This window comes from Brachyistius frenatus, unplaced genomic scaffold, assembly GCF_029030835.1.
Source record: "Brachyistius frenatus isolate BFR_SWC_R1_liver_20210118 unplaced genomic scaffold, ASM2903083v1 Contig_117, whole genome shotgun sequence".
In the NCBI taxonomy this organism is placed as follows: domain Eukaryota; kingdom Metazoa; phylum Chordata; class Actinopteri; family Embiotocidae; genus Brachyistius; species Brachyistius frenatus.
In genome coordinates this window covers 329,400-342,420 of record NW_027210716.1, presented here as the reverse complement: position 1 = coordinate 342,420, position 13,021 = coordinate 329,400, and the positions used below count along the sequence as shown (strand labels likewise).

Sequence of the window (13,021 nt, the reverse complement as noted above, 5' to 3'; positions counted from 1 at the left end):
ACAGGCGTGCATATTTTGTGCGATTTGTTTGTCTCTGGCTTTGTATCTTCATGTTCCTCTTATAGGTGATGTCAGTTGCCTAGCAACCAAGCAATCAGGACCCGATTGTTGCCATGACAACATGGCAGGGGTATCATCATGGAGAGAATAGAGATGAAAGGAGGAAGGGAGGGAGAGAGGAGAGGAAAAGAGAGATAGGGAGCGATGGAGAGGAAGAGAGAGAGAGAGAGAGAGAGAGAGAGAGAGAGAGAGAGAGAGAGAGAGAGCCCTGCCATTGAAGGGTGTTGATAATGTGAAGCCCACAGCGAGCAGGTAGGAGGATGACCTCTGTGTAGGCGGCAGCACAGAATGCTCATGAATGCGGAGAATAGAAAATTAATGTTTGGTCTTATGCGGCTGGATCGGCGGGTTACACAGCGTTTGACACTGTTCTAGCAGGCTTCATTCCAGATGGAAATGTCACGATGTGCTCCAGTTGTCTTTAGTTACAGACAGCGAAGCTGAGGCAGAAGCCACAGCTCAGTGTGTCGCTCAGGTCCAGAGGGCTTTGGGCCTAACCTCTGCAGGTGTCATAACCCATCCATCACCTGACAGCAGTCCCCTGTAAAACAGTCCAATGGGGTCACGGTGCATTTACTCTGTTTATTACCCCCCACCCAGCTCTGCTTCTCCTTCAATACAGCCATGTAGCAGGAAGAGACAAGGCCTCAGAAGGACCGGAACTGGACACAAATACATCCATTATGATGACAATTAGGCTATGAATAGGAATTATATTTAGCGTCAAAATATTAAAAACATCAGCTTGGAGAGACTAATCAGCCAACATGGCTGGAAAAAAGAGCTACAGTAAAAAAAAATAATAATCTACTACTGTTTGTACATGCCATGTTTTTACATTTGATAAAATACTTAATGGTTAAATACTGCTCTTATTTCTTGGCAACTAAAGGTTGGGCTAAAGTTTACCTTAAAGCATCTAATACATGCCCTCAAATCATACGCCAGGAAGTTATGTGAATTTGTTATGCGAATACAGAAATGCAATTTATTACCATGATATTGTCAGAATTCATAAAGGATGGCTACAGTATGTTACCATATTTATTCCCCGTCTAATAAACACTGATTATTGTAGTTAAATTTAAAAAAAAAAATCTTGAAAGCCAAAGAGATGTTCAATGTCAAAAAAAAGGTAGGCAACAAACTCTTTAAAGTGGCCTTTAGTGATATTTGGCCTTCAACGGAAACGATTCATTGGTACATCTTTAAAGAGTCGGCAGACATTAAGGAGAATTGTGTATCCTTTATCAGTGCTTTGAGCGTAATGATGAAGCTGACTGACGCTTGTGCAGAGATGAATACCCGCCGTCGTCACAGCAGAAGAACTCTTCTGGTAACACCTGTGGTTTTCATCTCTAATTTTTCGATTATCTCCGTGTGAGGCTGATGTGAATTGGAGAGGTGAGGAAGTAGGTGAGGCTATATTAAGCAACTACAAAGTTTGTCTAAGATGTCTGTGTTTGAAAAGCATCATAGAAAATAAAAATCCTTTATATAAGAAAGAGATCTGAGCGTCCAGCCGACGATACGGGAAACTATTGGTCACGTTATAAAGGTGCATTATACAGTATGTACGAATCACACTGACATCAAATGAATGAAGAGTCGAAGAAAAAGCCGCCCATGTGAGGACCTCCGGATATAAATCAATAAATACATTTTAGAATACCGAGACAAATGTCTTTCAGGATTTGCTTTTGAAATAAGACAAACTGGGCTCATAATTACTAGTAAGCATAATTTTTTCGACACAACAGATTTTTTATGATGACATAATCCTCTGATAGTTACAGGTAACCATAACAATAACTATTGCTGCAACAAATGATTTGGATTTCATTACCAACATTTCTTGATTAACCAGTAAAGCCCAATCAATACTGAATTTTTGGGGCCAATACTGACATTAGGAATAACAAAAAATCTGATATTGATAAATTGATCAAAATCTAACTATGAATTCACACACACACACACACACACACACACACACACACACACACACACACACACACACACACACACACACACACACACACACACACACACACACAAGTAGAAAATAGTAATAACAAGTTTTTCATATCGCTGCATATTAGCCAGTGCTGGTAAATCTTTGATAGGCCAATATCGACAAACAAAATCGTTCAACCGACATATTGGTCAGGCTCTATTGTCGAACAAATGTCAGATCAATGAAATATCACAAAATAGAAAAAAATTAATAAAAAAGCCCTCCACAAGTTCTGAGAGCCCTTTACATTGTGAAATTAGTTGGTTTGTCCGATCAAGATATCCAGATTGGAGTGCAAAACTGAGGGGAGAAGAACAACCTTAAATGTGAAGCTGGAACCAGAAAGGTTTTGCATGTTTTTTTCTTCACTAAACAGTAAATGATCAACTGAAGATCAAAATTGCTGTTGACATATCTGCCAATTAACTGATTCAGTGTTTGAGGGCTACAGAAGATTTCAGAATCTGCCCATCAATGGCACGAATATGCACCTGTGAAATGAGCAGACAGGCTACAGTTAAAGTACTGGTTGCACAGAGATAAATATGCGAATACATAGAGATTGCATAACAGAGAGATATATGTGTCAAAAAGTTATAATTTTGCGTTTTCATCAAAATATTTGACCTCTACCTGATGTGTTTGGTAACGTCCATGTGTCTGATGACGAGTCAAAAAGGAAGCGAAGAGCAGTGAGGATAGAAGCACACCGTAGTGTTTATTTCACACACACACAAAAAAAAAAAAAAAGAAGAGGAGAAAAATAAAATAATACAGACGGCTGCCTCTCTGTCTCTCCATCCCTCTTCCCTCTTCCCTCTCTCACTCACCGGCAGTGGCAAAGATATTTTATGAGTCACGGCTGGAGCGGGCTGCCACAGTCCTCTCTATTCAGACCCTTGCCTTTAACATCAAGATATATCCAACACCAACAACAACTCTGGCTTCCAGGAAAACTCTCTCTCCTCGTCTGCTACGACGCCCCCTCCCCCCCTCCCCTCTTTCCCCCTCCCTCTTTTTTTTTTTTGTATTTCCCCTTCCCCAGCCTCCCATCTCTCTCTCTCTCTCTCTCTCTCTCTCTCCCTCTCTTTCTCCCCAACCCTCTCCTCTACTGCGGGTGTCTGGGAGGCTGTTTTTCCTCTGTCTCTTGCTCATGAAGGGCCGCACTAAGCTCCCTTCTCTCTGCCCGTGTGTGGTAGGTAAATTCACCTCTCCGTTTGTGTCGTCCTTCTCCTTCCATCTCTCTGTTGCTGCCTCTGTTTTTGCATGTTAGCTCAAAGTCTGCTAGTCGCTCTGGCAGGCTTAGGGGAGGTCTGTATCTACAGCTGTGCATATTCCATCGAACATGCTTGTAATCTGCTCCACTGTCATAGATGAATCAGAAACATGCATATGAGGATTTTTATTTTTTATTTTATTTTGCTCTCTTTGTACGTTTGCTCTGGGCAGGTTTAATCATCCACTTTAGTTATTACGTATGAATGTGGCCTGGCACATGTGGGTGTGTATGTACCAGTGAGCGTGTTTAGACATGCATAACGAGTAAAACTCTCGCAGACTTGTTGATTAAAGCATTACAGATTCATGTATACAATGGTTTTAATCTATGTCTGGATAGAATTTGTCAAAAAACATTTGGATACAATTCATATTCTTATGCACCTCTATCCTTCTGAGGACATTAGGAAACAAGACTAGTGTCCTCCTAAGACAGAGATGTCCAAATTCTTTCCCATGAAGGGCAAAACATGAATCTGTATGGAGGGCAATGGGCAAAACAATTTATGTTTGTTTTATGTGAAGTTACATTTCATTAAAATGTGATATATTTTACAGAACATTTGCATTTTAAATCTAATATAACAAAGATACATCAAGATAACATCACTTTTTCATCTGCTCAAAATTAGGACAATCATCCTGATCACAAAAAAATGATATTGAAGATGATGTCATTACAAAGGTCATTTCATTTTTAGGGTTACAGTAAAAGCTGAAGATCAACATCAGGTTTAGGAACACAGATTAGGGAATGGGCTTTCTTCTCATGTCCTGGGTGTTACAGGTCCCATTATGTTGAAAACAGGATGTTGTGTGTGTCTGTGAAAATGAAAGAGTAGGAGAATTAGGAGAAGTCCAGAGCTCCTCCAGCCTTAATTAGCTGACACGATGATCCTCTGCTCTGGCTGGTTGAGTGTTATGGTACTTAATACAGTTCCACAGCCAGAAAACACTGTGTTTGTGTGTGTCGGTGTGCGTATGAATGTGTGGGCTTGTTTTCATATTCCGGTGGGGACTGCAACCTGAATGCACCCTAGCCCATAAGGGGGGGTGGGGGGGTTGTGTTACTATGGTGACAAAAACAGAGGTCTGCTCTTTGAGGGTTAAGTCTTGGTTTTAGATTTAGAGGTAGGTTAAGGTTAAGGTTGGGCATTTAGGTGTGATGGCTAAGGTTGCAGTAAGAGGCTGTAGGGAATCCATCATGTCAATAAGTGTCCTCACAGGAACAGTTATTATGGTTTGTTTGTCGGGTCAGATTGCATATTTATGAATGTAAGTATCTCTCAATAAGGAGAATCATTATTTTTATTGACTTTATGATTAGAAAGTAATGCAGTCAATGCATTGCATTAACTATGTTTTGCTGTTAAAGTGCACCAGCAGCTTGGATTTTAAATGGAAACAACAACAGAAGTTAAAAGCACCGAGTCTAATTCAAGGGTATTTACATCCTCATCAGATTGAGCCAGTTGTAAATGTTCCACAGTTTTATTGGATAAAATATGAAAAAAAAAAAAAAAGAGTTATTAAAAGACCTGGCTTTAATTGTAGTTGTTACATTTGCACCTGTTGTCAACATAAAAAGCCAAAGAAGTGTCAGTCAGACTGTCAGTATCACCTTATTTGGTTCATCGTGACACAAAAACCTCAGAGGTACTCCAGGAAAACTCCAGGAGTTCTGGATCAAAGTGTTTTGGACAGATGAGACAGCAGACTGAGCCGCGCATGAGTGATGGACGGGTGAAAAAGTAAACACAGCTCATTATCTAAGGCATATCTCATCTGTCAAACATGGTGGAGGTGGTGCTAAAGCTTGGGTGAGTATTTCTGCCAGGGAAGTGACTGGAGTTCATTGATAATTTCACAAGTACCGGCTGCAGCAGGATGAATGGGTTTATGGAAACATTTTGACTGCTCACATCCAAATGATGATGAACTTAAACATACGGCCAAAATCAGGAAAGGAGGTTTGCAGGATCAGACATATCGTAATGTTCTTACCTGACTGAGTCACTAACTTGACCTCAAGTTCAACTCAGCACCTGTTCAATTTGCTGAGAAACAGTTGGAAGGCAAAAAACAAAAAAAAACAAGTAGGAAGTGAAGATGGCAGCGATCCCGGCGCCTATAACACCTATAACAAGAGTGTGCTGAGGTGTATGGGTCACATACATCAATCAGTCTTTGGCTATAAAGGATTTTCAACCACATATGAAAAGTTTAGGTGAATTAGTTTAACATTATCATATTACACCCTCTAAATTTGAAGGTCCATGTATAAAAAGGGCTGCAATTCCTACACAGTTCATCGGATGTGGATGTAAGTGCCCAGATTTTATAGCTGAAAATCAGCTGATTAAACTCACAGTGATTTTGTATCTGCTTTAACCTACATCAGTCATCATCATTAGTGTCTTGATATTAATGCTAAAATCATATTTCAACACATTTTAAACAGAGAAATGTGACTCATAATAAGACTTTTACACAACACTGGCTCTTAAATGAAAACTGATATAGGGCTGAACAACCTCAAAGCAACTTGATCCTTCAATATTCATGCCACACTAAGCAGAATGAGAAAAATGAGCTTCATATTGTGTTTGACAAGCTAACACTATGACTTGGCTCCAAGTAGCGGCAACAAATTAATTAAACCTTCCACAATACTGTACTGACAATAAAATACATGCAATTTTTCCAGGTATTCATTTCTCTATTATGAAGTTGAACTTACTGTCAGCGATGTTTCAACATCATGTTATTTTGTTGCCATGTGCAGCTGTACAGTTTGATGAGCGCTGTAATTGACCAACTGGTCTATGACCAATTAGTTAAAAAGGATGCTGATGGGAGTCCCATCTTGTTTACTGCTGTCTTTCATTTCATACTGAGATGTTTTCTTCTGTCAGACTTGTTTGTGAGTCCACAGCCTATGGTCAGCGAAAGCAATTTAATTGTCTATATAGTAATGATATACTTCTTCGTAGAGGTAATTTCATCAAGTCAGGTGAAGTTCTCATAAACAGCCGGTGTGTTAACCGGAAAATTTCTTTCATTATGTGTCTGTTTTCTGCAGTTGCTATGACAACGTAAACATTGCTTGCAAGATAACGCACTGTAATTACAGTAAGCAGTTAATTACTATGTGCTCTTAAGTCACTGCTAGAAGGAAGCTTACTTACGTGTTACTTGAATAAAATGTTCCGTTCTGATGATCCATGCTGTCCACTTACATTATATTTTAGTGCCATTCATAAGAAATGAGTGTTTCCCTGCCGACTTACTGCAACAAAGTCAAAAAGCACAACAATGAATGTGCTTATAATACCTCTTACTGGTTATCACTAACAGCTTTGCTTGCTGCTGTGTGTTTTGCAGTCATATTATTAAAATACATTATATCCTATTGTTGGCCATATAAAAAACAGCATTGTGTTACAGAAGCTTTTACTCAGTTCAGTTAACTTCTCTCTTTTTTTTTATTTTTGTCAGTGTTATTTCTCCAGTTTTAAACCCACACACTTGTGCCCATGTTTTCAAATGGCAGTGGTCGGCAAGTGGTGGAGCATAATTACTGCCAGTCAGACCTACCTGTTGGCACACGGTTACTCTGTTTTCATCGGCTTGGCTTGAATCTGGGCCGTGGCTGACTAGACCGATACCCCGCTGTGTTCGCTACTTGCCAAGCCAAAGCTATGAGTGATGGCCTAAGTCTCTTGGTTGCATTTCGTCAGAGGTAACTCCAAAAAAACCGGGGAAAAAGACCAAAAAACAAATCTACTTCTACTTTGACAGTCTATTAAAAGTATAAAGCAATTTCTAACTCTGAGAATGAGCTCGCAAGTGCATCTGACCAGCGAGAGCTGCAATACAAGTCGATCATCATTAAAACATGTCACCCAAGTCTTCTCTATTACACAATGCTTCATTCACCAAATGTTTACGGCTATCTTACCTCCATCAAAGAAGCAAATCTATAATGACAAGTGCTCATTTACAGTATGTTTGAAAGGTGTCTAACAGTCAGCACCAGAGCACAGGAGCAGACATAATTAATGCTGCATTACTGGAGGAGAACAACATGAACCAAAGTAAGTCGAGTCACTCTTATTCTGCTTCCTGAGACCTTTGAGCTACAGTGTTTTGAGTGAATGTGTGATAATTGTGAGGTCATGAACCGGCACTTTACATGGTTCATAAGTATTGCCCTGATGAAATAATCATCCTAGTGGTATATCAAAGTCACAAGAAAATGACTTTTATTTAATTTAATAAAATATTATGTAATGATAAGCACTGTACTGCCCACGAAGTGAACAACATTGATTCCTGGTCATGGTCATACAAGAAAACTTACAGCATCCCACAATACAAATTTCATATCTAATTATAGACTGAGCTGCAGTCACGCCCCCCAGGCAAAGAAAACTAAACTAGTCTCAACTAAACTAAAACTAAACTTTTGTTGAAGTAAAGCAGGACCTGGTTTCTCAAAACCAGCCAGTATCTTTTACAGTGTAACCCCATGATTGAAATGTTTTAATGTGAATTAAAGGACTAAAAGAAATCAACAGTGAGGAATTGTAATTTGAAAATGGAATTACATTTGTATGAACATTTTTACTCACTCTGTTCTGTTTAGCATTGTGTTTTTGATTAGTGAAGGAAAGATTTGTTAAACAGAGGTTTCATTATTGTAACAGGGCCCTATTAGTAAAGATAGTTGTATGTCATGTCTATTACAGCATTCATAGCATTAAACTAGAGCAGTGATTCCCAAACTGTTGTATGCGGACCAGTGGTGGCACGCGGACCAGTGGTGGCACGCGAACCTCCACCTGGTGGTACGCAAGAGTCGTAAGAGCATTTCTGAAAAGCCAAGTAATTGCACTCCAACTGGCCCAGGGTCCAAATTTTTTTTAATTCTTTTTTATTCATTAATTTATTACACATAACAGTTCTTCCGTATTCATATAAAATTATAATGGGACTCATCAGTCATTGTTTTTAAAATGAGTGAAATTTTTAAAGGGCTATAAAGTTAAAAAAAAAAAAAAAAAAAAAACTGTTGCGAGACAAAGCTGGCCCCGACAGGTGAGTGAGAGAGAGAGAAACAGGGAGCTGTAGGCCACAAACAGCTAAGCACCTTCCCTCTGATGATTTTTAAAGTTTGCCAATCTTTGATCTTGAGGAACCACCAGGAGTCTTTTAAATTTAAATGAACATGAAGTTTTGAAGCCTCAAGTCTAGCATTTAGGCCGACACGTTCTTGTTTTTAGAGGCCAGAAGTGACAATATTTGGACGAGTTAGGGTGGAGCAAGCAGCGGCTACTGAATAACTGAGGATATATGCCCGCCCACTTACCTAGTCAAATTAAATCTAGTATTATAGAGCTAATATACATTATTAGTATATTATGGCATATGCATCGAAGCATTGCGTTGGCCTGTTCATAAGGTTAGAAGTGAAGTTGAGACACATGATGGCTGATTCAGACCAGGTCAGAGAGAGCTGTTTAACTTGTGGGTGGTTCCGGTTTATAATGGACAGATTTCAGTACAGACTGGAGCCCGAGTTGACAGTTTGTAGTGATCTTTCGTTCACATTTTTTCACATCATACATGTTTAAGTCTCAGATGGAAGACAGCTGGCGGGGAATCGTCTCAGTACTGTGGACAGCACACTGCTGTTGTGTTTAGTGTGGGCGGACGCACAGCACAGCCAGCCTGTGAAAGGGAAAGTGAGGTGATGGTTGTAAAGAATTAGACCAGTAGCTGCAGTGAGACATTATTCGCTTGTCACCGGAAGAGAATCATCTGCGTGCTCTCATGATTACAGTGTGGATGTACTCATCTCATTTGGGGGTGGTAAAGATAATTACTTCAACTTCAACTCCACCACATGACATACAGACATACATATGGATCGAAAAACTGTTTCTCACAGTCCCACTGTGTGCAAATAAAAAGACAAAACAAGAAAAGCATAAATATACAACAACAAAAAACCAATAAAACAGACAATGTTTTTATTACGCCCAAGAGCTCAATTTAACCATTTAATGCCTGCCTCTAAGCATGTCTGCTGCTACCAGAAGGAGAAAAACGAATGCATTCCTATGGTGGAACATTTTTGGCTTTTGAAGTGTGTTGAAGGTGTAACATGCACGCCATACTTCATGCATAATGCATCGCTCCAAGTCATCCCTGTTGGTGATGACTCCATTTGGGCATGTACAATTTACACAGCCGGATGATTCTGCAAGAGACAGAACCAGGAATATCAGATGTGAAACATTACGGTTTGCCTGTAGAGCAACCTTTGAGTGCTGCTGGTGCGCCTGCCACTGATCTGAAGCACTTCTCTACCACAGGACCCAACGTGTCCAGGTTATGGATTGTTCTTGTTACGGTACTAGGAATGAATTAACCTCTGTGCAATTAAAGGGAAGGAGGAAAGGGTTTTAACGGTAACCAGAAGTCCTTATCTTTCCCTGACATATGAATTGCTAATATTACATAAATAAGAGCCAACAAATAAGCCAACTGATTTTCCTTGTTGCAAGTTAAACAAGATATCCAAGCAAAGACAAATCAGATATCGCAGGTTCTGTGTAGGTGTGAATACTACAATTCTCACCTTGGGTGTTTTCCTACTCTGTAGAGCTGAGGCAGTCTGAGAGCCTCAGGAGATTCCCAGTTGTGTTTGCACTTTAGTTAGACTATTCCAGCGTCAAAGCTGCTGAGCGCTGGAGGTTAGAACAGGCTGAACACTAGAGGTTGTTGTGCAAGTGTGATACAAAATTTTTTTCCTAAACTGTTTGGATTAGCTGCTATCGTTGTGTGGTGGTATAAATGCCAATGAATACAATCATTGTAAAATTCAACAAACAAGCAAACAACTGTTTAGAGAAACAGTCCAGACAGAGCGACAAATGTTGTCATCCAATGACGTGGATTGAAGCATTTGTTCTTGTTCTTTTATTATCACTCGTTATCATTCAGATGAATCATTGGAGCAAGTGTAAAAATATGGGTTTAATCAGTTACAGGATAATTCTGGTTTATTTCAATCTGGCATATTATGCAATAATGTCGCTATGGTCTCTCGGTGGGTCATGCTCACGTTGCATTCTACACCTGCATTGTAGAGATTCGGGAAACAAGGAGTCACACAAAAGAGCAAAATATGTACTATGTACAGCTGACCATCAAACTGAGAAGACTTGCGGTCATCCTCATAATGGTCCATGGGATAATCTGCCACTGAATTTAGCTGTTTTCAGATTCCAGAGAGTCATCGTCACACATGTTAACAAGCCAGTGAGAATACATGATGGCTGGAGGAAGACGAAGGATGATTAGGTCGGATGGCAAGTATGCTCAGATGTAGATCCCTCATGTAGTTTGTAAAAAATCTCTTATAGGTGGTTAATATCTGCACTTACTTTCAGTCAGACTTCAATCTTTAAATTGATTCATGAAAACATGTCATTTTTTGAAAGCTACAGGGAGCTCGTTATAGTACCACGACATACGCCATTTTGTGTGAGTCCTTATTTCTTTTCCTCGGAGGAGGAGAGTGCAAAGTTAACGTGACCAATAGAGCCACAACAGCCACATGGCAGCTACACCAAGCTGAAATAAACCAGAATTTCCATTTAATTTCTGTTCTTTAAGAAAGAACTACAATCATTCAAAATTGCTTTGTATATTATTAAAATTAGGATACCACTTGCAGTGCATTTACATTTGGTAAGGTAATGTTTAAGGGGTAATATCATTTATATTTGTACTTAAGCAGAGCTGATTCTCCAATTAAGAGTAGTTAATCTGACAGCACTGCTGTAATCAATACATTTGAAAATAATATATACAGTCCTTTCGAGCATGAATAAAATGCATCATTAAGAATGAAAAAAATGAAAAAAGTAGTTCCAACTTTATTTTAATTGTTAAGATTTTCTGTTTTGGTGCCAATAAAACAAAAATATAACACTAAATAATATTAGTTTCTTAATGTCAGTCAGTTCCCCACTTTTTAGTTGGAGCAGCAGCTATTTGATCACACACATCTTAGAAAAAGCTGAGCAAATGTAAAGTCATTGTCCTAAAGTGCATTCAGACTGTATGCAGGGAGATCAAAAAGGACTTTTGCTTATTCTGGATCAAATATTTAAGTTTCCATACAGTCAAATGCAAACATGTCAATGTTGGGCCTTTGATGTCTTTTCTTTTGTTATCCTCAATGTAGAGGAAAAACATTAAAGGTATGTTCTTTTCTAAACTAGTGATAATACCAAGATTCAAAAATGGCTCGCAGGAAAGATGAGAAAATGTTAAGACTGGTCCATCTGACTCTACCTACAGGGTAGGCTTAGCACAGTTTTTGGCACTTGCAGACTCACTGAACTGCTCTCATAGTCAGAGTGCTTCTTTATACTCTGAGAAAAACGGTCTCATGTCTCACTCGTGTCACATGTAGTAGTAACACAAGAAACCTGCCTTTAAGTCGACAATCCCTCGTGACAGGAACGTCATGTTAAAGATGCAGTGACCAAAAAGCTGCTGGCAAGTGGACTATTTGTTAGGGATCTGCCATCCCCTGCAGATGTTGTCATGGAAACACTCTTGTTTTTTTTTTTCTTCTTCCTCCCTCCCTCCCTCTTTCTATCATACAATGCAGCATTAGGATATTAATGCTATACTCTACACACCACAGCTTAGGTTTCCATGTGACTCCCACTCTTACATAATGCTGTAGTGGAAGGGGAAAGCCACTTACAGTAACCATAGAAATCAGACCGTATCTGCGGTGATTACAGATGTTGTTAGTCATAGCCATCTCTGTGTGAATGTGCTGTTGAATCGATGGAAATCTACATAAATGTATAAACATGTGGATCTTTTAAATCTAGAAATCTAGTTTCATACATAGAGATGGAAGTAGTAAGGGATGACATCACCCCGTTTTGCATTGGAGCCAGATTGAAGCATAGAGAATGGCTTTGTGGTCGGCACCATCTTTTCCGGTTGGAGCCAGGATGTTCCAAATATGGGCAGAGGGGGAGAACAGAGAGAGAGAGAGAGAGAGACACTTGAAACCTGATTAAAGCTCATAACTAATGCCTACAGCATCACTGGTATGTTAGCTAATGGGGCAAAGTGCATTGTACACATTCTACTTAATGCTTAGATGATATATAAAATGCATTAGAATTAGAGACCACTAGGAAAATAAAGATTTATGAATTCAGGGTTTTCCCTAGGGTTGTGGAGGGTTTAAGTGCTGTGGTAGTGGTGTGTGTGTGTGTGTGTGTGTGTGTGTGTGTGTGTGTGTGTGTGTGTGTGTGTGTGTGTGTGTGTGTGTGTGTGTGTGTGTGTGTGTGTGTGTGTGTGTGTGTGTGTGTGTGTGTGTGTGTGTGAGGGTGGGGGGTTAGGGTTATTTGACTAAAATCTTGGAGTAAAATATTTTGGAGTACTATCATTACAATATGTATTTCTGAATGAACCGTCTGCCATAACAATAATAATCACCAAAAGTGTTACAGAGCTACAGTGGCTTCAGTGCTGTGAAAAAGCATTTGGATGCTACACCTAAACGTTACAATTGTAGGCAAAACCCTGGAAAAAAACTGGATATCTGAATTCCTTTATTGT

The 13,021-nt window shown here is 39.5% G+C and overlaps 2 protein-coding genes across 3 annotated transcripts in view; one reads left to right on the top strand and one right to left on the bottom strand.

Annotated features, from left to right (window-relative positions):
- LOC138629514 (GDNF family receptor alpha-4-like) overlaps positions 1-13,021 on the bottom strand; it is a 326,543-nt gene that overhangs the window by 91,748 nt on the left and 221,774 nt on the right. The gene's annotated exons all lie outside the window — the stretch shown is intronic.
- Positions 1-13,021, top strand: part of LOC138629552 (disks large homolog 4-like) — a 68,368-nt gene that overhangs the window by 7,054 nt on the left and 48,293 nt on the right. The window contains exon 1 of one of the 2 annotated variants that reach the window (XM_069713322.1): positions 2,988-3,272. The exons of the other annotated variant lie outside the window; for it this stretch is intronic. Within the exon in view, the coding sequence (XP_069569423.1) occupies positions 3,231-3,272 (42 nt within the window). The 5' untranslated portion in view covers positions 2,988-3,230. Of the gene's footprint in view, positions 1-2,987; positions 3,273-13,021 lie in introns of those variants that run through there. 2 annotated transcript variants of the gene reach the window in all.